Below are 21,271 nucleotides of genomic sequence, written 5' to 3' on the forward strand. Positions count from 1 at the left end.
CTGAATTAGTATTGGTTGCGTCCTTTGAATTGAGAGGTATAGATTCATGGTTGTTTTGAGACGATAGAGGAGCTCTAGGAGACTTTCGAAAGGGCATCATATTTTCAGTCCTGGTTAACAAATTTTCATTGGTGAGAGAATACTTTGCATTAGAAGATCGCAGGAGAGATGCTCTTATTCATGGAAAAAGGCTCGTAATGTGATTTCCCTGTGAATTTTTGTTATTTTTCCACCAGCTGACTTCTCATCTGCAGCTTTATCCCAATTTGTAACTTAATCGTCATCATGGTTTCCGCTCTCCACAATAACTATTAATTTTAGAAGCGGTGTCCCTCAGCTCATTGCTATCTATAGAAAGTGTGTTACTAAGCCCCTCCCGATTTATTCTTTTAACACGACCCAGGTGCTAGGCTTAAAGCATATATCATAACCCCTACTCAAACTATAATCTTTCTCAGCCTATATCTCACTATTGGCTACTTTACTAACTGCCTTCAACTACCGTTCTCCAGCCTTATTTTTGGACAAATACAGCAACTATGCTCGAAAGGTGGATAATTATCTTCGCATTTGTGGTAGTTGTCACTGCCGGCATAGATTGCAGCTACACCGCAACCGCTACGATATCAAGTTCCAATGCTACTGCTATCACTTCTTGCAATACTGTCTCCGGGTCCGTTGCGATTGCCACTGATGCTACGGATATCACTCTTGATGGCATCGAACGTATTAGTGGCAGCTTTTCCGCAAGACATTGCCGTAGCTTGGCTTCCATAAATTTCAGCAGCATTCGCTCGGTTCATAATCTGGAACTGATGGATCTGGAAGATCTGCATACAATCGATCTACCTCAGCTCACGGACGCTGAAATAATTCACTGGTCTCTACTTCCGAAACTGCAATACATCCCCTTGAAATCCGGTATCACCAACGTTGTAGCCATTAAGATCGAAAATACGAACATCCGGTCACTGAGTGGTATCGAAATCAAAGCGGCTAAAGAGATATCTATCACCAACAACTTGGAGCTCCAGGATTTATCCATGATCAGGGATATCGTAAATATCAGTAACTCGTTCGAAGTATTCAACAACCCTTTGATCGGTGGTAATATTAGTTTCCCATATCTGTCAGAAATCGGCACATCTCTCGACTTTGCTGGTAATTTTTCCAGTATCTCAATTCCTCAGTTGGAGGCTATACACGGTACATTAAATATTCAAAGCACGGAAGACATTTCCAGTACTTGCGAAACATTTATATACCTACACGGAAACCATAACATTATAAAAGGGGGTTGCCAATGTGCTGGTCTACAATCACGACCTGGTCCAGCTAGTTCTAGACCTACATACCTTCCATCGACCTAAAAGTACTATTTAATTATTAGTAGTAGCTTCCTATATACTATAGCTCCCTAAAGGCAATGATTTGGCGGGAATTCACGTGTGTTTATGTTAACGAGAGGGGCCACCTACTAAACGAGGCTATATTCTAATTAGTGCGCTCGCTATATAGTAAGACTCGCTTTACGGTAAACAACGTTAGAGAATATAACGAATTAAGTATATTTTAAAAGTCTTTAGAGATAGTATATTATTTAATTTATATCTAGTTATATATAGACTAGTAAGAACAAACTTTAAAAACCGCTTATAAAGTTAAGAAAAGTTTCTACTACTAAAATCTATAAATATCTAGTATTATCTTCTTAGAAATATACTACTTTATATCTCTTTATCTCGTATTTTTAAGAAAAACTTTAGTAGCTAGTATATAAAGATACTATATAAAGAAAGAATAACTTAAATAAATATTATCCTTAGTTCTATCTTATTTACTAATAATTTAGTAACTAAACCTTTATTGATATTTTATTAAATAAAGAGATATAATAGTAGTATAGTAGCGCCTACTATAACTACTTATATATAGAGCTTATAGTTAGTATCTCCTAGTACTAGCTAGGAGATACTAGTTCTACCTTTTATATCTAGTTAATTAACCCGGCGGTTTAGTACGTCGCTACTATATAACTATAGTAGTAACGACTATAATACTATAATATATACTATATAAAAGTATATTATTTATTTAATTTTTATAAGTAATATAGTAGTATTTCTCTAAAATAAGTATTAGTATTTATAGTACTATAAAATCTACTAATAAATATATTAGCTATTTACTAAGATATATACATTTAATTAGATATATTCTAAAATATATTAATATTTTTAATAAAATATTTTAGAAAGGCTTTTTATTTTATAAGAAAGATTTTAAAAGTATGTATAACTTAATTTTTTTTAAAAAAAAAATGCTATTTAATAAAATAGATATCTTAGATTTTTTTTTCTCGTAATATATATATCTTAGAAAATAAATTTAAAAATATACATATCTTAGAATTTTTTTTAAGAATATATTCGGTTTTTAAGAGTATATTTTACTTTTTTTTAAGACTATATTTCGCTTTTTTTAAGAGTATATTTTACTATTTTTAAGAATTTATTTCGCTTTTTTTTTAAGAACTAGACGCCTAATATTTTATTTAAATAGATATTAGGCGCCTAATACTAGGCTATAAATACTTAGTAGGAATTTTTCTTCTTTTTTATTTAAAAATTTAACTATAGAGCTATTTTTAATTAGAACTAAGTTTTTAACTATAAAGAGGTAAGAAAATAAGCCTTATTCTATATTAACTAGCTAGGAGAACTATAGAAAATAAAATATAGTAATTTTAAAATATTATACTATATTTACTATATTCTAGTAGTAAATAGCTATCTACTATTTAAGATATAAATTTTAAAAAAAAGAAAGATATCTTTTTTTCTAAAATATACTAATATTTATTAGATCTTTTTACTATTACATAGGTTATATATTATAAACACTCGTAATAGATATTTACTAAGATATATTATATATTATTTTTAAGATAAATAAATAAATATATATATATATGTCTTAGAAATTTTCGCTATATAAATAGTAATTTACTATAAAAAAAATATCTTAGAAATACTTTTAAAAATTATAGAAATTAAATTCGAATATTATATATATATCTTAAAAAAAAACTTTTAAAATATATAATTTTTTAACAATATATTTCGTATTTTTTTTGAAAAATATATATATATATTTCGCTATTTTTTATAAAGTTATATTCTTCTTTTTAAGAGTTTATTTCGCTATTTTTAATTATATATTTTTCTTTTTTTAAAGAATATTTTTTAAGAGTATACTTTTTAAGAGTGTAGTTTTTAAGAGTATATTTCTCTTTTTTAAAAATATAATCCTAAAAAGAGGAATAGAAAAGAAATATATTTTAGAAAAAAGCAAAATATAATCTTTAAAAAAAAAGTATAAATTCTTAAATAAAGAAGAATATATTCTTAAAAAAAAGCGAATTATTTTTTTTTAAAAAAAAATAAAAGTAAAGTATTTTCTTAGAAGTAATTACTAGGATATATGATTTTTAAATTTTATTTTTAAGATATATATATATTTCTTATTTCAATTTCGAAGATACATATTTTTATAGTATATTATAATATATAGAAATATATAAAAATTTATATATCGTAGAGAGACTTTTTCGATAAATATTTTCTTTAAAAATTTAGCTATAGAGAATATACTTAATTTCTAAATTATAATATATTTCTAGCTTATATTTATAAAGGTTATAGTTATAGAAAGAGGAAGAAGAAAAATTAATTTTATATAGTTTTACTTTTATATATTTAGATATTTTATTTAATTATATTTTTTAATTATAATTTTTAATTATACTTTTTTAATTATATTTTTTTAATTATATTTTTTTAATTATATTTTTTAATTATATTTTTTTAATAATCTTTTCCCTTTTATTAGAATATATGTATATATATATATAGAGAGAGAGTTTATTAGAAGTATATTTTAAATTTTATTTCGAATATATTTAAGTTTCTTTTAGAATTTATTAGAAGTATATTTTAATTTTTTTTTTAAGAATAATTTAATTAATTTTTTTTAAAAAAAAAGTATATTTAATTTTTTAAAAGTATGTTTACTTTTATAAAATTTAATTATTTTAAAAAAAAATCCCTTAAAAGTTTATCTAAGATATATAACTTTTTTAAAAAATATTTTTTTAAAAATATATATATTTTCTTATTATATATATATATATTTTTTTTAGCTTTTTTCTAAGAAAATTTTTAATAATATACTATAATATACTTATTTGTAAGTAAAATATATAAGATTATATATATTCTATAGAGACTTTTTAAGTATATATATCTTACTAAATAAATACCTAAGAAGAATATTTTTAAAAGTTTATAATTTAAAGAAGTCTTTTAATTAAATTTATTTTAAAAATAATATATATATACCTTAGTAAATAGCTTTAATTTTAGTTTATAAAAAAAATAATTAACCTTTAAATAAAAATAAATAGTATATTATATTTAGCAAAGAAACTTACTATATAACTCTAAATATATTCTAATATATAAAGATTTTTTTTAGAATCTATAGTACTAGATACTATACTAATTCTAAAAATAGTAAGAATATATATATTTAAAAACTATTAGTATTTAACTATAGCTATTTACTAAGATAAATGTTTTTTCGTATAATTTCTAAGATATATATATATATATATATTTTATAAGAAATTATAAATTATAATAAATTATAAGAATGTCTATCTTAGAAATAAAACTAAAAAATATATATATCTTAGAAACTAAACTCGAAAATATATATATCTTAAAAAAAAAATTTTAAAAAAATATATTTCGCTTTTTTTTAATAGAATATATTTCGCTTTTTTTAATAGAATACAATTCGCTTTTTTTTTTCTTAAAAAAATATTCTTATTTTTTTTTTTTAAGAATAAATTTCGCTTTTTATTAAGAAAATTTATTCTTTTTTTTAAAAAAAAAGAAATATAAATATTTATATATCCCTCTTTTTAGGAGTATATTTCGCTCTTTTTTTTAAAAAAAAATTCTTCCTTTTTTTTAGAATATATTTTACTTTTTTCTAAAATATATTCATTTTCTTTGAACGGCTATTTACTAACGTATAATTTCAAAAATATATATAGTATTTCTAAGATATATAAATATATATTAGAGTTTTACGCTATATACATAGTATTATATTACTAAAAGTTTATATCTTAGAAGTATGTTCAAAAAGTATATATATTTTAGAAATAAATCCGAATTATTTATATATTTTTAAAATAAAAACTAAAAAATTAAGTATCTTAGAAATAAATATCGAAAAAATTTATATCTTAGAAATATTTTTTTTTTAGAAAATATATTCTTAATAAATCGAATATACTCTTAAAAAAAGTATATATTCTTAAAAAACGAATATACTCCTAATAAAACTAAAATAATTAAAAAAGTATATTTTATTTTTTTAAGAATATATTTTCATTAAAAAAAAAGAAACAATTTCGATTTTTTAAGAGTATATTTACCTTTTTTAGCAGTTTTTTTTTAAAAAAAAATATTACTAAGATATATATTTTTTTCAATATGATTTCTAAGATATATATAGTTTCTCGAATATATTTCTAAGATGTACGCTTTTTAGAGATATATTTCTAAGATATATATATTTTTCGATTTTGTTTCTAAGATATATATGTTTCTTATAATATACTATAATATATTTATTCATAGGCGAATACTTTAAAAATATATATATCTTAGAGAGACCTTTTAAGTATGTATATGTTAGTAAATAGCCGTTCTTTAAAATATACTTATCTTTCTAGGAATATGTTTTTTAAAAATCGAAATACGCTCTTAAAAAATATATTCTTAAAAAAAATAGGAAGAACGGCGATTTACAAAGATATATATTTTTTTATTGCATAATTTTTAAGATATACATAGTATTTTTAAGATATACATACCGAAAAAGTCTCTCTAAGATATATATATATTTTAAATATTTTAATATATTTCGATATATTATAATATATTATAAAAATATATATCTTAGAAATAAAATTAAAAAATATATATATCTTAGAATTAAAATTTTAAAAATACGTGCATCTTAGAAATTATTTTTCTTATAAATACCTTTATTTTTTTATAAATATATTTCGCTTTTTTTTGAGAGTATATTTTGCTTTTTTTTAAAAAAGAATATATTTTGCTCTTTTAAGAATATATTTCGATTTTTTAAGAGTTTTTTTTTTTACAAGAATATATTTTTTTAATGATATATATTTTCTTTAAATATATTTGTTTAAGACTATGTTTTTTTTTAGAAGTTTATTCTTTTGATAATATATTCGATTTTTAATAAGTATTTATTAGTTTTTTCTTAAAAAAAAATTAGGAGTTTATTCGTTTTTTTTTTTAAGAATATATATATAAGAATATATTCGATTTACCAAGAATATATTTTCTAAAAAAAATATTTCTAAGATATATAATTTTCGATATTTATTTCTAAGATATACATACTCTTTAAATATATTTCTAAGATATACAATTTTTGTAATAAAATACTATGTTTATAGCTTAAAACTCTAAGATAAATTTATTTATATATTTTAGAAATACTATATATATCTTAGAAATTTTACGAAATATATATATATATATATATCTCGGTAAATAGCCGATTTACTAAGTAAAAAATATATTATCTATTTAAAGTAAAACTTATATGTTTCATATTTATATATCTATTGTATTTTTTTTTACCTTTTTCTATAGTATATTTAGCTTTTTCTCTCTTTAATTTTTCTTAAAAATATTATTTCTAGAATATATTTTATTTTAAAAAATATTTAACTACTTTATATTTTATTAATCTTTAAGATTTAAACCCTTAGCTAGAAAAACTACTTTTAAAAATAAGTAAATATTATTTAGAAAGTAGATTATTTTTTATCTATTCTTATTATTTTTCAAGAAAAGCTAAATAAATTTATTTTAACTTATTAAACTATATATATATATCTTGGAGCGACCTTTTATTAAATATATAATAGTATATATATCTTAAAATATACTTAAGATAAAAATAATTATATTATAGTAAGTAGCTGATATTTATAGCCTAAAAGCCTAAGGTATATAACTTTATATATATCTTATAGCTGCATATTCTTCCCTCCGACTTATAATCCTTAGTAAGTTTAAGTATAAGTAATATACTAGTAGGTAGACAAATAGTTTCACAACAGTATAATAATATAATCATAATAGTGTATCGAACAAGCATGGTTCATTTATCATCATCAGCATAACCTCTTCCACTGCCTATTTCCGGTGAATCCACCATCATAATGACCAGGCTATTAAATCCAGCACAATGAGTTCAATTTCCAAACCTTCGCACACACACTCATTCCTCCCAAGCCTTGAACGGATTCATCGCAGTGCCACCGCAAGCCCGTTCTAAACTCAGAAAAGCAAAATGTCCACCAACGACGGGCCTTGCAAAGAAGTTTGGGCCTGGGAATCCACCCTCGCCCTCGGTCTGATACAGATCCGTAAACGGGCGATCAGTGCTTGTCTCATTGAGCCACTTGGCAACTCGATCTAGAATTTCGGCGCGCACTTTCTCGCTCGTGACCGCGGCGGCCTCAAACTCCCAGTCGCTCTTGGTATACAAATGGCGGCTATCGAGTGGGAGGCCGTATTTCTGCATCACTGCGGCATACCATTCGCTTTGGATCTTGTAGACATGGTGCGGAATGAAGTCAGTCGTGATCGGCTTGCGTGAGCCCGGTAGCTTGGGTGGCTGAAGTGGTTCCTGGGTACGGCCTCTGCTTGGGTTGTACAGGGTATGACCAGCAGAGGTGCTACTCGCATTGGTGATGGTAGGGTGGAAGCACAGCAGCGCATCGGCGTAGAGCGAATAAAGGGTTGTCCAGCTGCCATACCAGTCGTAGGCAAGCTTGGCATGGGAACCATCGCGGGAGATACCATATTCTTGCCACTTCTTGATGTAAACGTCGGAAATATTCTGTAGAAACTGTCAACACTACTCGTGCGGCCATTCGGAAAGGTCTCACCCTGTAATAGCTGGCATCGGCATCGTTGTCAAGAGTAGAGGCGAGCTCGCTCATAGCTTTGATCCCAACAATGCCCTTGAGCGCGAGGTTTGTCTGCAAAGCAAGCCAGCCCGCAAAATCATCTGTAGACACTATTTCATTGTCAGTAAATCAGTGGGTTTGATCGAATAATCCAGGACTTACACTGGTTATGCGGTTCCAGAGAAAATTCAATCAAGTATCCTGTCCATTGTTTCCAAAGTCCATAGCTCTTTCGCAGCCACTTCTGCGCCTGCGTTGCACCCTTGATGCTACCACCCCAGGTGTCATCGATGTGCTCAATTCCTTCATGGCTGCCAATGTTCAATGCAAAAGGGTTCATCTTGGTCTCATCGTAGTTTGAGCTACCAATCTGAGACCAGATGGATTGCGGCTCATGGCCAGTCTCGTAGGTCAAAGAATTAACAAGCGACAACCCCATGATAAGCATATCACCACACTCTTCCACGGGCATGTATTCATCCCTACCATCCGCATGACCGGTCAAGTTGGGGAAGCTCGCACCAAGGTCATGCATGGAGTAAGTGTTCGGGTATTGACCGCTGTTCATGTGCTCGATCAAGGGCTCCAACAGATACGCGCCCCACCTAGGGTTGGTATAAAGGAAGAATGGCCAAGCAGGGAAAATGACATCTACAGTCTGGGAGTTACCGTTGGATGAAATCTCCTTGAGAAAGAGCAAGGGCTCTTCCGGGGTGCCGGAGAAGCTGGTAGCACCCATGACTTGCCGAGCACTGAGCGCGACAATGTCCACATACTGATCAGAGCCCGACTCGTAAGCATCAACGGCGAGCTGGTCAGAATAATTTGCAGCAAGACTCGCAGCGTTGGAAAAGTCGAGGTAGTGGTAAGTAAGCAACTGCTCCTCGCTAGGGAACCAGGATTTCCAGAGCGGGCGCATATATGTCAGGCCTCTTGCAGAGGCATACTGAACGATAGGATCTTGGATGTGGGCGATGGTGAACAGGACGCTGTCGGTTACCGGGGAAGAAGACGACTTGTTGCCAGCGAGCTGGAAAGACTTGGAAAAGGCAAAAACGGGCTCCTCTTCCATGATACCACGGAAGTTATTATCGACCTCATTTTGCAAAGTACCAGTGGCAGAGAAGCGCTGGCGCAGAACGGCAGAAGTTCCACACTCATGTCGAACGTCCTTTTAAAAGTCAGCCATGTTCTATCGCGCTCTTGCTATCCAAACATACCGAAGAGGCAGTAAAGTGCAGCGTGCCCCACTCCGCCTGGGCGTTGCCGCCAGGGACGTTTTCCGTAAAGAGCTCTTCTGTTTCTCTCCTCACCCGCCACGTCTTGAAACCAATGGCCTCATCGACATTGGTTAAGCCCAGGTCCCAGACAATCCGGCTTTCTCGCTTCCCGCTGACCCATTGGCCATTGACATCAATGTAAACATCAATATCAAAGCTGCCAGAGACATGGACAGCAATGTAGGACGCGGGAATAGCTTGGCGGAGTGTCGAGGTCGGCGTGATGGGTGAGAGGAAGGAGATAACAAGCTCCAAGGGGGCGGAACCAGCGGTGACAGGGTCGGGAGCGGGGATGTGGTAGGTTAAGTTGGTAACGGAGGCGTCGTACTTGGCTCCCTGGTAAATGGCTTCGGATACGTTGTACCTGAGAGGCTGGGGTAAGCAGATGCTTGCAGTCAGGGAGGTCGCGATCAGTTACCCAGGAGCAGACTTTTGCAGCGAATCATGCGGGCGACCGAGTAGCGGGTAGACGGTGTGTGTGTCTGGCACGGAAGCCAGCAGGGAGAAGCCAACCTGCCGGATGCGGTGCACCGTTAGCGGACGCGTTTCCGATGGGCCACTGCAGCGCGGCAATATACCTCAGCCCCGGTCCAGAACATGGGCCATTTGCTCCACGGCACATCTCTAGCATCGTTAAGCCAGGTACTCAAGTAGGGATTGCGAACGATCAACGGTAGCACCGGCGGCGTCAGGGCAGACGCGTCCACAGCGCCCGCCAGCAGCGCCAAAGCTGCTGCAGCCACGCCTCCGAAGCTCCTCATGGCACGCTAAAAAAAAAAATACAAGCAAAGGGTATTCTTCTGGAAGACGATGAGTATATGCAACCCGAGGCTTTGGAGAGATGGGATGGTGTTGAGCTGCTGTCTAGAGGATGCTGACCCAGCACCCGGCAGCTGACCCCAGTGTCGCCAGTGACGTTGCCCCCCCACGCCCCAGGCGCCCCGTGCCTTGTGACCCGCTTTTCTGCCATGCACCCCACACGTTAATCAGCGAAACGACCTCAGACTTCTCATGCTGCCTTCCCTCCGCCCCATGGCCCTCGCAACCACCTCTCTCAGCCTCCCTGATGGATTCACCTTCCTTCGCGTCCCGTCTGGCTGAGGAGATTCGTACTCGCGCGTTTCCAATGCCTCCTTTACTGGACTCGGTGTCCGCCTGAACCACTCCTGCTGCTTTGCCGCTCCGAACATGATGTTGCCCATAGAGGCGCTCCTCGCCGCCGGCATGGCCGCGTCCACAGTGTCTTCAGAGGGCAAAAGGCGCGTAGACGGCGGGAAAGAAATAAGCTTCAAAAATTTCGATGAATCCTTGACGTCGTTGGTCATTTTGGGTTCGCCCATCTCCGCTTTTGGAACCACTTTCGCAGGTTCACTCTCAGTCCAATCTGAGATTTTGGGCCTTTCTCCTGCCATTGTTGAAGGCACTTCGTCGTTCACCTCGTCAGCCGAGTCTACTGTCGTAAGATGTTGCGTGGTAGACGAGGGTCGGCTTTCAGCGTTTTCAACAACGGACAAGTCGCTGGTGCTGCTATGGCCCTTGTCTGCTTCTGATTTTGGCTGGTCTGCGATGGCGCCCAGCACCTTGAGCTGGTCCAAAGTACGATGATAGTATCTGAACGTCGCGAAGGGTTTGTCTGTGGGATCCAGGAGCGCATACCTGTAAAAGCGCCTCGGATGGTCTCCCTTTGCTGCACCGGCACTGGTCAGCCTGGAATGGTGTTAGTGACACATTCTTCCATGGGGCTCGTACACGTCGTCCGCAAGACCACACTTACTCCACACCACCACTGCCCTCTTTTCCAATCTTCGTGTTTTCAAATCCCTCCAGTAACTTCGCGATCCTCTGCCGTCCCTTTGCACGAAGTATTCTGATTTCAAGGACCCCACTGCTTTCGTCTCTGTCGCCATTGTTATCCTCTTCTTGCTGTTCTTTTTTCACGGGTCCGCCAAATACGAAGACTCTTCTCTCCACACCGGCTTTGCATTCGAAGTTCTCCCACAGCCCAAATACGGTCTTGCCTTTCCACTGGTCTTCTTCGCCGACACCCCAGGTCACTACATGTCTGCCGTCGAGGAACAATTTGAAGACAAAGAATTGGGTGTCTATGGAATGGATTGCTTTGGAAGGTTTGACAGAGTATGCGAGCCAGAACTGCGTTTTCGGCGACGACGGAACGTAGACAGAGATGGTAGCGTTGTGGCTGTCCTCGAACGAGATGGCGGAAGACGGTGGCGGTGGGAGTTCGGGGAGTGGCTCAGTGTTGTTGACAGCGGCGCGCACGGAGAGGGTTATGCCCTTGTAGGTGGGCATCGCGAAAGCGGGCGGAAGAGAGGAGATGATGGGGGTGGCAGTGATGCGGAAGGTAGGTGTTCACCAGTTAGATGTTCGCGAATAATAACAAGCTGTCGCAGGGACCCTCACACGTTTTAGGTAGGTGGGGGCTCGTGTGTCGGCCTGCGCTTGCCTATTTCGACCAGGTATGTTACAGTCTCGCCCAGTGGCCAGTTCCCTTCTGCGGCAGGTCCAGCTCGCTCGTGCACAGAATCAACGTGTCCTTCAGACTGCCCACTCTATACCTGCGGTTGGCTTCCTGATAGTCTTCGCTGGCAATCATATCCGCAAAATGCCAGATACTGGGATAATGCGCCAAAGCAACTTCATCCCACACATTGTCGCCTTGTCTTAGGCCTGCGCCCTTTTCATTTCCGTCTTCTACCACCGTTCCGACCACCTTAGCATTGCCGCCTCTCCTTGCCCCGATAGATTTTGCAAACTCAGCACCGTACTTGAGGTATTCCTGCTTCTTGCCTGGCGCGAAAGCCAGCAGGTTCAGCATGCTCACCGCACCGCTACCTGGAGCCGACACCGAGCCAAACTCTTTCACCCAGTTCCGCAACTCGTCGGTGAGCTCTAAGTCTTGGGACGAGATTGCAATGCGTGGCTTGTCCAGAGCACCAGTTAGCGGGGGAATGCCATTACGGTCCGGCTTAAGGAGAGTTCTGTTGCGCTCCGTGAATCCGTTTACTAAGCGCGACGGCACCCCAATTTTGATTGACCATTGCTTGCAAACAAGAGACTGCAGCTCGACGGGAAGAGGATCGGCAGAAGGAATAATTAATAACAAGTCCCAGCGTATATCGCTGTTGAGTAAAGGGTCGACTGAGAGAGCTTTGGGTGTAATAATCCAGCGGACAACACGGGAAACAACAAGAGGCTCAAGCTGAGCAGAAGATAGGGCGGAGAGGAATCCAGCCAACGGAACATGTAGGGAGAGCAGATGGAGGGCACAAACTGGCATGATGATGATGGTGCATATACTCGAGTGCACTTTGAAAATTTATGAGTAGACGGGTACTCGTAGAGGTTGAAGTGCGGGGAGCTGCGGGTAGAACCGAGGTATGACGTCGGCATCTATTCAGGGTAATGGTTCTGCTAACCCTTGCATGATAACACACCTACAAAAGCACATAAAGGCGTAGCCATCTAGCACTATCCAAGTAAAAAGTTGAAGCTATCTATAACTAAACACGGAGCACTCGGCAAGTATAATAGCCTTGATTCAATAGGCGGCGTAGAGTGGGGCAAGATGGTTAAAAGGGTGAGCAAATTATCCGGGAGCGCAGGGTTGCCAGCTGGTCATGCTCTTCTCCAACATGCATCGTCTCCGCATTCTATTCCCCGCATGATCTGCAAGCTAGGTAGTTGTGGGAGTCTTCCTACTTACTGCCAGTTGCCTCTCGGTTTATCGTTTCAAAGCTTTACCGAAGCGCTTTTAAGAATCGAATTCTTTCCCCGCGCGAAGAAGTACTACACTGATCAATAACAGATCCACCATGACAAATTAGACACCAGGCCTTTAAAAACCGGTACCCCCCGCGAGTACCTATATTCCAGCTAAGCCAAGACACTCAGTGATTCAGTCTATCTGATTGTCGCCGCAATGCATTTCTCCAAAGTCTCCGGTTCAACTACAACCCAAAGACCTTTACAGGTAGCCACTCCCCTAGACAAAAAAGGTCCTGAACCTACAGCAATCCAACAAGAAACCTTTACGTCCACCAGGAATAGATGGAAAGCCCCACACACAGGCGGCGGCGATACAGCCATGCATCTATTTCGTGGTTCGGGCGAAGCAGTGCATGGTCCACACGATCCACTAGAGGAAAAGCGCCTTCTGCGGAAGATCGATTTCATGATCATTCCATACCTGGCTGTCTGCTATGCATTCTTTTATATCGACAAAACAACCCTTTCGTATGCGGCGATATTCGGAGTAAAAGAAGATCTGAAACTCGAGGGGACCGACTACAGCTGGCTGTCCAGCGTCTTTTACTTTGGCTTCCTAGCATGGGCATTCCCAACCAATTTCCTGATGCAGAGGTTGCCGCTAGGGAAATACCTTGGATTCAACATTTTTTTATGGGGTGTTCTGCTTATGGCGCAGGCTGGGGCGAAGGTAAAAAATCTCAACATCTCACCACTTGACTGATAACTCACGCTCAAGATAATAGAATTTCGCATCCCTTGCCGTCCTGCGCGCCCTGTCTGGGGCTGCTGAAGCATGCGCAGACCCTGCTTTCATGCTTATCAGTTCAATGTGGTGGACAAGACGAGAACAACCTATCCGTATTGGATTGTGGTATACCGCTAATGGCTTTGGTGTTGCTTTGGGTGGCCTGCTAGGTTATGGCATTGGCAATATCCATGGAGCACTGCCATCCTGGAAGTATGAATTCCTAATCATTGGTGGTAAGTACCCAAACCCTACCAATGGCGACTACTGACATAGATAGCTCTCTGTGCTACCTGGGGAATTGTTATGTTCATTTTTCTTCCCGACAGCCCAGTCACGGCGCCACTATTGACCATCAAGGAACGGAAACTGGCAATCGAGCGACTGAGAGAGAATCAGACCGGTGTTGAGAACAAACAGTTGAAACCTTATCAGATCCTGGACGCTTTCAAGGACCCCAAGACTTACCTATTTTTTCTCATTTCTCTGTTAGCAAACATTCCAAATGGCGGTATCTCCAATTTCGGGACTCTCATTATCCAAGGATTTGGCTACAGCACTCTCGTCACGACTCTCCTGCAAATGCCATATGGTGTCCTAATCGCTTTGTCCATTCTCTCCTGCGTCTACCTTAACGACTATTTTGCCACTAAGCACAAGAAAAACCCTCGGTGTTATTTCATCTTGTTATATATGGTTCCGAACATTGCCGGAGCCTTCGGCCTCCGTTTTGTCCCCCAGCAACATCACGTTGCTCGACTCTGGTGCTATTACCTTACTGGCCCCTACAACGCAGCATTCGTCTTGTTGCTATCTCTCACCATAGGTAACACAGCTGGACATACAAAGAAAGTAGTCACAAATGCTGTTCTTTTTCTTGGATACTGCGCTGGAAATATTGCTGGCCCATTCTTTTACAAGAACAACCAAGCACCGGAGTATACTCTTGGCATATGGAGCATTATAGTCAGCCATCTACTGGAGGTAGTACTGATATTGGTGCTCCGGTTCATTTTGAGCCGCGAGAATAAGAAACGTGATGACAGATCAGGACAAGAGGAACCGGATTTGGACGCCACAGCTTTTAGCGACTTGACGGATCGGGAAAACGAGAATTTCAGATACGTGTACTAGAAAGTAAACAGGAGGATTATGACAACGATTATGATATCCCAGTTTCAGGAGCGAAGAGTAATACCGTGCACTTGCTGCTTAAATCATCCAGGCTCGGGAAAACTCTCTAGAGCATATCTAATCTCGTTGCATTTTATCAGGTGCGATTACTCAACCACGGTGGATAAATGATACATCTAGTTAGGTTTGTGGACTTTACCACTTACCTGGCTCCCTTAAAGGGCTTGTTAAGTTTTACTTATTTTTTCAATATTACTTCTCGAACTAACAACCATTTACAGTAATGTATATACTATATTTAAGCTCTGCAGATGACGTCTTATCTAGGACACATGTGTCGTCTACCTGAAGACTTCTACTATACTATCTTTGCTAGTTGCCATGCTAAAACTGCTATAGGGGTAGGGATGAATATCATTATTGATCTACTAATAAGTAATATAAATCATCTCTTATAACTTACTGTATATGCTGATTCTCAGTAACAAAAATTAATATAATAATCTTATGAAGTCTGCATTGAAGCAGGTCGCCCTTAGTACTTATTGAAATTTGAAGTATGGGAACTGGACATACCATTTAGCGTACCTACGATGAGAGGGAGTTAGCAAGTACCACAATTGAAAGAATGCTTACAGATATTGTTTAATACCAGTTGCAGTATTGGGTCAGAGCAGGTGGGATATAATAGGCAGTAGAAGAAGCCGTTGAAACAAATTAGATTACAAGTTAAAAACAATTTATCTACAGAAGTGCCTAGTGCTTAGGGAGACTGCAAAAACCTAAACATGAGATTTGGAGAAGATTATATTCGACACGTAAACATACCAAAGCTGCTTGGAAGGTATGGAGATACTTTAATGAGGGTTGAATTAATATTACATTGGCTATTTACTCACCTGCCGACAAGTAATGTGCCTCGATGTACATAGGATGTGAGGCCTAAAACCTACGGGACACCCCCGTTCGAAATTCCTCCAGCGAGTGCCTTCCGGTATTCTGGGCCGAGGAGCTTCCAGACAATATCAACATTGGGCGGCTCCGGCAATATTTCTTTGCCTTTCGGTTCATTCCCGAGGCTAACCACACCCTTCCTCTCTCCATCTACATCAACTTGTGCGGCTTCCTTGACATCTTTACTTTTTCCTGAACGCAAGGGACTATTGCGCATTGAAGGCGTGATTGGTGTCGCTTCGATAAGCGCTTGCCATTTCGCAATGTACATTCCAGGCCCGAAATCTGTATTTTCGGACTTGGAGAGAATTGATTTCATGCGTGTTGACGAGGTGGCGGAGAGTTTGGAAAGGTAGTCTGAATGTGCATCGAGAGCCTTTGAAACAGCCTGTTGGTCCTCAGGAGAAAGATTTTTGAACAGTGAGTTTAGAGTAGAATTCATCGCACCAGCTCCCTCGGGAGAACTGGAAGATCGTTGGAATTCGGACATAAACTTCAAGGCGTACTGCCGGAACCACTCGGTGACCTCTGGGCCGTTTTTAGCAATCGAATGCAGAAAACGATGGCAAGAGCCTTGGTGTTTCTTTAGAAGGTTGACAAAATCTTCTACACTCGGAGTCTTGTGTTTGGTATCTTTTACGTGACTATTGTCTTTCTTCGAAGATGAAGGCAACTTCGATAGTTTGATCAAATCGTCGAGAAAATTTTCCAAGTCAGTGATTCCAGCGCTAAGGTCGTATGCATTATGGACGGCACGAATGATGGGATCATATGCAGCAACAAGGTCCCGAATTGCTTGGGTCAAATGATCGGGTTGTTGACGGCAGAGAATCTGAATCAACTGTTCACGGTCACGGACCGAAAGCTGTGCGCTGAGGTAATCCAGAGCCTGCAACTGTTGTGACTCCGGGATATCGGACGAAAGTGAGTTGGCCTCGAAAATGACGCCGACAATAGACTTGGAGTTCTCCACTGTACTTCATCAGCTCAACCATGGTCCACGGGCTTCCAAGATGTCATACTGCTCGTGTTTCTTCGCTTGCTTCGTTCCTCGCGTGTCGTCTGCAAATGCTTTTTAATAGCTTCTAGATGGTCCTTGTCTGGTCTATTCTTTGATTTTTCTATTTTGGTCGCTTGCTTCTGTAGCTCCGAACTGTCCCAGGAAAGGACTGTGGAAATGATCCTGCGGGACATCAGAACAAATATTACCAACCAAAACCCACCAGAAACATACTGTTGTAGAAGGTTCATTCCCTCGTCTGCACCTTTGCTGATGCCTATCCAGTTGGTGATGGTGCCAACACTGAGTTTGGCGAGTACAAGCCTGACCATTCCATTGATCATGGTTGCTGCATTGCCTACCTTTAGGGTTTGCCGAATGATACTGTACGGGATGAGTCGATTGATATTTTCCATAATTCTCAGCAAAGACTGTCCGTCAGGCGAGAGTATAAAAATTTGATGAAGCAAGGTTGCCAGGCTAGACGGCGTCAGGACTCTTGCGAAGACGAATATCAAGGGCGAGCAGCACACTCACTTGACGAGAATGAACTCATGGGCAGCTTGGACCACATTTGGGTGCTCTTCAAGCTTGTTGGTCTCTGCACACTTCTTGAACAAGAGATCAACCATGTCGCCATAAACAAGCTGCTGTAGGAAGACATCCCATGCCTGCAAGACATCGTCGGGTTTAGAGATATCGTACTTCCGGTCCTTTTGAACATCCTTCATCGGGAACCCTCCCAAGGCTCCTTTGGCGGGATACTCGATCAGGGCGGAAATGGCTGTTGCCAGGGTCTTTCGCAGGCCGATGGAGCCCTTGTCGTAGCTTTCCGAGAGCTCGGCGGCACCAAACTTCTCGACAATGGTAGAGATACGCTCTTTCCAGAAAGCATCATCAACGCTGGAGAGGCCGGGCAGGGTCAAAGCGAACTTGTTGAGAAGTGACTGCAGAATAGGGGATGTGCAGAGCAGAGAAGCATCCTTGACAAAAGGATGACCGTATCTGTGGATAGCCTCGGGCCACTTGAAATTTAGGATCTCGCTGTAGACCTCCTGGTGGGTCAGGACATCGAATAGGGCGTGCGCCTGAGTAGGCGACAGCTCGGTGGTAGGCATGACAGCTGGCTGAGGTTGGAGGAAGACATGGTTGAGGCTTGAGAAAGATCGATTGAATCATGCATCGCAGCGCTGCCGATGACGTTGATGCGCCAGCAAAGCCTCTAATCCTCAAAGGGCTAGCGCCATCACACTCACTTCTTTCGACTCATACTCCTCCATGGATCGTCTGTACCTGAACTAATCCTCGACTCTCGACCTCTTTGATTTCGCTTCTTGAAACTGCGGGCAGCCAAGAACCTCTGTTTCGACCAAAATGCATTGACCCGTGGAGCCACGAGGCACGCAACGGCCTCCGCGCCGCACCCCAGCGACACTCAGCAACGTGCGCTACTAACCCGTGCGAAACTTAGTCGGCGGTCATGCCACAGGCTCATACGGCTCTATCATCAAGGTTTGGATTTTCATTAGGTTGTTTGGTGCCTCCTCTTAACTGAAATACTATGGTTTTGAGTCCCTTTGATCATATTCTCAACTTCTTCTGTTTATCTTCAACCCTGCAATGCCCATCTTATCAATCGTTGATCTCGCACGCAAACACACTACGTTACCTGCTCAGAAATCAAAGGCTGTCTACTTTTAAAATTAGCCTCAACTGTATACACGGACATTTCTGTCCTTTGTTTGCTGATTCGCGGGCAGGATGGCACGATTACAGGCTCGACGTTGCCATTAAGGTACAGTGATAATGGGCGAGTCATCTCGATTTGGGGTCGTTTGACCCTTCATTAGGATACGAAACGTTTTTGGCAGATCAGCCCGACAAGTTGGCCTTAACTTCGGGCGATGGCCGAAGCGTTGGGAAAGGCCTACTGCACCACCATGAACGAACACTGATAAACTGTACGAGCTCTGTGGCCGTTCACGAGCTCTGATCACCCTCGTAAGAGCCTTTTTATACTGCCGCCCTGCCATTGTTCCTTCCCTTCACCACTCCCATCAACAACCTTGTCCTTCAGCCACTCTTTCATTTACCGTCATCTCTGGGCAACAGCCCGTCATCATCATGCTTCCGAAGTCTTCACTCGCTTTTTACATTCTGCTTCAGCTTTTTGGGCCCGCAGCATCACGCCCCGCTGGCCTCAAAAGCGACGCTCTTTTTCCAAGGGTCGAGGTCGATGACGCCCCGAAATGGGAATATTATCGAGACGTCGATTCCGCTACTCATCAGGCCAACTTCGACAAATGGAACGCTGAAGGCTACCGACTGATCTCCTTGAGCTCATATGGTTCTCCGTCCGCCGCTCGCCATGCTGCTGTCTGGGTTCAGCGTTCCGGGCCATCCATCACGGCTATCCACGACGTGAACACCACCACTTTCCAGGCATGGATTGACGAACACTCCGCAGAATTTGTCCCCACAGTCGTTACCGCTACAGGCCCCCAGGACTCTGCTGTTTTCTCGGGCGTCATGGAGAAAGGGAACACTGCCTGGACTCAGAAGTGCGACATGTCGGCAGATGAATTTGAGGGTAACGATCAGGGAGCACGTGCGATGAATCAGCTCCTCATGTCATTCCACCAATATGGTTCGGCTTCAGACTACCGGTTTTGTGCCATCTGGCAGGCCAATACCAACAAGGACAAATGGATCAAGTACAAGTCGCCTATGCCTTCAAATCAATTCCAAGGAGTCCTGGAAAGCGAGTCTAGCAAACCCTACTGGCGACCCGCATCCATCTCCATCAATGAGGTGGGTGATTACACGAGCCTTTTCTTGGACACCGATATCGGTTCATGGGTTGCGCGTTACGATCTGAGCCCCGCGGCTCTGGACGAAGAATGCAAGAGCCAAAAGGCGGCAGGAAGATATCCAGTACAGCTCATTGGTGGAGGCTCAGGCGAAAACACACGATACGCCGCTATATTTGCGACCCAGGATGTTGCTTCACCCCGAAAATGGCGTGTGACGGGTCTCCCTACTATCGGCTTCACGGACAATGCCGCTTCAGAAGCCAAAGCAGTCCAACTAATTCAGAACTTTATGCAAAAAACCGGTGTCCGTCAGACGCAACTTTCCATTGCAAAGGATGGGAATTCAATGCTGCACAAGGCTTTCACGTGGAGCGAACCGGTGCGGCCCACTACTCAAGTCAACGATACTTTCCTCCTTGCCAGTCTTAGCAAAGCTTTCTGTGTAGCGGCAATACAATCGCTCTATGATAACGGGAAGCTCACGCCGAGAACAAAGGCTTATCCGTTGTTGGGATATACCAATCCCAGCGACCCTCGCCAACAAGACGTCACGATCCAACAACTGCTTGACCATCAAGGTGGTACTAGCCGTACCATCTCGCCCGATCCTGCCTACAACATGCGCGAGATTGCGCTTGCGCAAAATGGTGGCTCACGTCCCGCCACCGTCAAGGATATGATCGATTACATGTACGCTCAACCTCTTGACTATACACCTGGAGATAATTCAGAGTATAGCAATTATGGTTACGTCCTGCTGAGCCGCATCATCGAAGTTGTCACCGGAAAAGATTACTTCACCTACCTGCAAGAGGAGATCATCAATCCTGAAGGTCTCACTGTCAAACCATGGTCTACCGACCCTGTTGCTCACAAGTTCGACAATGTCATTCAAGAGTCCCATTTCACAGGGCTTAGCGCGCGTGAGCCGCAGAAACCTAACTCTATCGCTCATATATATGGCGGAGATGGGCAGTATAAAGAGTCTGTTCTTGGCGCCGTCGGGCTGGCATCGAACGCGATTTCGTTCTCTAAACTCGCCCATAAGCACGCTATGTGGGGTAACGGTGACAGAACTCCTTCCGTTAGGCACGGAACTACGTCCGGTGCTAGAACCCACGTTGAAAGCACATCAGAGGGATTCGACTGGTCGATGATGATCAACACACGGGACTTTCCCAACGGGGATAATGACTATGAAGACGTTGTACAAGCCATTAACAACTGGCTCTTAACGACGGTGTAAACTCACAACATATTCGCTTGGGAGAAAAAAACAGGTGTTGCTGTATTGAATGGGTCACTGAGAATTGTTGAACTGATTTGTATTATTATTTTCAAAAAAGTTTGCTTTCTATCTACCTAGCCTTAACAATCAAAAATTCAGTATCAAGTCAATGCAAAATGTAGGTTTCTAGAGGTAGTCGGTCTGATGGCGTCTCTTAATGCTGTAAAATTCAACTAATTAATCTGTCCGATGAT

General features: G+C 40.0%; 7 protein-coding genes across 7 annotated transcripts; 3 read left to right on the forward strand and 4 right to left on the reverse strand.

The window, feature by feature from the left end:
- Positions 1–395: 395 nt before the first annotated feature.
- Positions 396–1,614, forward strand: K452DRAFT_62469 (uncharacterized protein). Its single transcript, XM_033546922.1, has one exon. The coding sequence runs from the start codon at positions 540–542 to the stop codon at positions 1,368–1,370; it is 831 nt and encodes a 276-aa protein (XP_033395296.1). The 5' UTR covers positions 396–539; the 3' UTR covers positions 1,371–1,614.
- A 5,645-nt stretch (positions 1,615–7,259) lies between these two features.
- Positions 7,260–10,149, reverse strand: K452DRAFT_289584 (uncharacterized protein). Its single transcript, XM_033540852.1, has 6 exons — positions 9,954–10,149; positions 9,794–9,888; positions 9,316–9,739; positions 8,258–9,266; positions 8,075–8,205; positions 7,260–8,025 (listed from the first exon to the last, which is right to left on the reverse strand). The coding sequence occupies exons 1-6, from the start codon at positions 10,134–10,136 to the stop codon at positions 7,402–7,404; spliced, it is 2,466 nt and encodes an 821-aa protein (XP_033395297.1). The 5' UTR covers positions 10,137–10,149; the 3' UTR covers positions 7,260–7,401.
- A 785-nt stretch (positions 10,150–10,934) lies between these two features.
- On the reverse strand, positions 10,935–11,685 carry K452DRAFT_232259 (uncharacterized protein; the record flags this gene model as incomplete). Its single annotated transcript, XM_033537216.1, has 2 exons — positions 10,935–11,082; positions 11,150–11,685. Coding segments are annotated over 2 exons (684 nt in total), but the record flags the coding sequence as incomplete, so codon positions are not given.
- A 101-nt stretch (positions 11,686–11,786) lies between these two features.
- Positions 11,787–12,686, reverse strand: K452DRAFT_289585 (uncharacterized protein). The gene has a single exon (XM_033540853.1). The coding sequence runs from the start codon at positions 12,671–12,673 to the stop codon at positions 11,858–11,860; it is 816 nt and encodes a 271-aa protein (XP_033395299.1). The 5' UTR covers positions 12,674–12,686; the 3' UTR covers positions 11,787–11,857.
- Positions 12,687–13,370: 684 nt separating this feature from the next.
- K452DRAFT_254081 (uncharacterized protein) lies at positions 13,371–15,036 on the forward strand. The gene is made up of 3 exons (XM_033538317.1): positions 13,371–13,831; positions 13,887–14,124; positions 14,169–15,036. The coding sequence occupies exons 1-3, from the start codon at positions 13,481–13,483 to the stop codon at positions 15,020–15,022; spliced, it is 1,443 nt and encodes a 480-aa protein (XP_033395300.1). The 5' UTR covers positions 13,371–13,480; the 3' UTR covers positions 15,023–15,036.
- Positions 15,037–15,837: 801 nt separating this feature from the next.
- Positions 15,838–18,105, reverse strand: K452DRAFT_320240 (uncharacterized protein). The gene is made up of 4 exons (XM_033544301.1): positions 17,514–18,105; positions 17,211–17,456; positions 16,999–17,159; positions 15,838–16,948 (listed from the first exon to the last, which is right to left on the reverse strand). The coding sequence occupies exons 1-4, from the start codon at positions 18,092–18,094 to the stop codon at positions 15,972–15,974; spliced, it is 1,965 nt and encodes a 654-aa protein (XP_033395301.1). The 5' UTR covers positions 18,095–18,105; the 3' UTR covers positions 15,838–15,971.
- Positions 18,106–18,732: 627 nt separating this feature from the next.
- Positions 18,733–21,079, forward strand: K452DRAFT_320241 (uncharacterized protein). Its single transcript, XM_033544302.1, has 2 exons — positions 18,733–18,771; positions 18,827–21,079. Exon 2 carries the CDS (start codon positions 19,101–19,103, stop codon positions 21,033–21,035), a length of 1,935 nt encoding a protein of 644 aa, XP_033395302.1. The 5' UTR covers positions 18,733–18,771; positions 18,827–19,100; the 3' UTR covers positions 21,036–21,079.
- Positions 21,080–21,271: the final 192 nt, after the last annotated feature.

The sequence above is a fragment of the Aplosporella prunicola genome (genome assembly GCF_010093885.1).
Source record: "Aplosporella prunicola CBS 121167 unplaced genomic scaffold K452scaffold_19, whole genome shotgun sequence".
Classification (NCBI taxonomy): domain Eukaryota; kingdom Fungi; phylum Ascomycota; class Dothideomycetes; order Botryosphaeriales; family Aplosporellaceae; genus Aplosporella; species Aplosporella prunicola.

Coding starts and splice junctions, on each gene's coding strand:
- K452DRAFT_320241 (XM_033544302.1), top strand. CDS start 19,101: ATGCTTCCGAAGTCTTCACTCGCTTTTTACATTCTGCTTCAGCTTTTT.
- K452DRAFT_289585 (XM_033540853.1), bottom strand. CDS start 12,673: ATGCCAGTTTGTGCCCTCCATCTGCTCTCCCTACATGTTCCGTTGGCT.
- K452DRAFT_254081 (XM_033538317.1), top strand. CDS start 13,481: ATGCATCTATTTCGTGGTTCGGGCGAAGCAGTGCATGGTCCACACGAT. Junction 13,832..13,886: donor TGGCGCAGGCTGGGGCGAAG/GTAAAAAATCTC, acceptor TCAAGATAATAG/AATTTCGCATCCCTTGCCGT. Junction 14,125..14,168: donor TGAATTCCTAATCATTGGTG/GTAAGTACCCAA, acceptor TGACATAGATAG/CTCTCTGTGCTACCTGGGGA.
- K452DRAFT_320240 (XM_033544301.1), bottom strand. CDS start 18,094: ATGCCTACCACCGAGCTGTCGCCTACTCAGGCGCACGCCCTATTCGAT. Junction 17,457..17,513: donor CATGAGTTCATTCTCGTCAA/GTGAGTGTGCTG, acceptor GACGCCGTCTAG/CCTGGCAACCTTGCTTCATC. Junction 16,949..16,998: donor CAAGCGAAGAAACACGAGCA/GTATGACATCTT, acceptor GATGAAGTACAG/TGGAGAACTCCAAGTCTATT.
- K452DRAFT_62469 (XM_033546922.1), top strand. CDS start 540: ATGCTCGAAAGGTGGATAATTATCTTCGCATTTGTGGTAGTTGTCACT.
- K452DRAFT_289584 (XM_033540852.1), bottom strand. CDS start 10,136: ATGAGGAGCTTCGGAGGCGTGGCTGCAGCAGCTTTGGCGCTGCTGGCG. Junction 9,889..9,953: donor TGTTCTGGACCGGGGCTGAG/GTATATTGCCGC, acceptor CGCATCCGGCAG/GTTGGCTTCTCCCTGCTGGC. Junction 8,026..8,074: donor CCGATGCCAGCTATTACAGG/GTGAGACCTTTC, acceptor CAGTTTCTACAG/AATATTTCCGACGTTTACAT.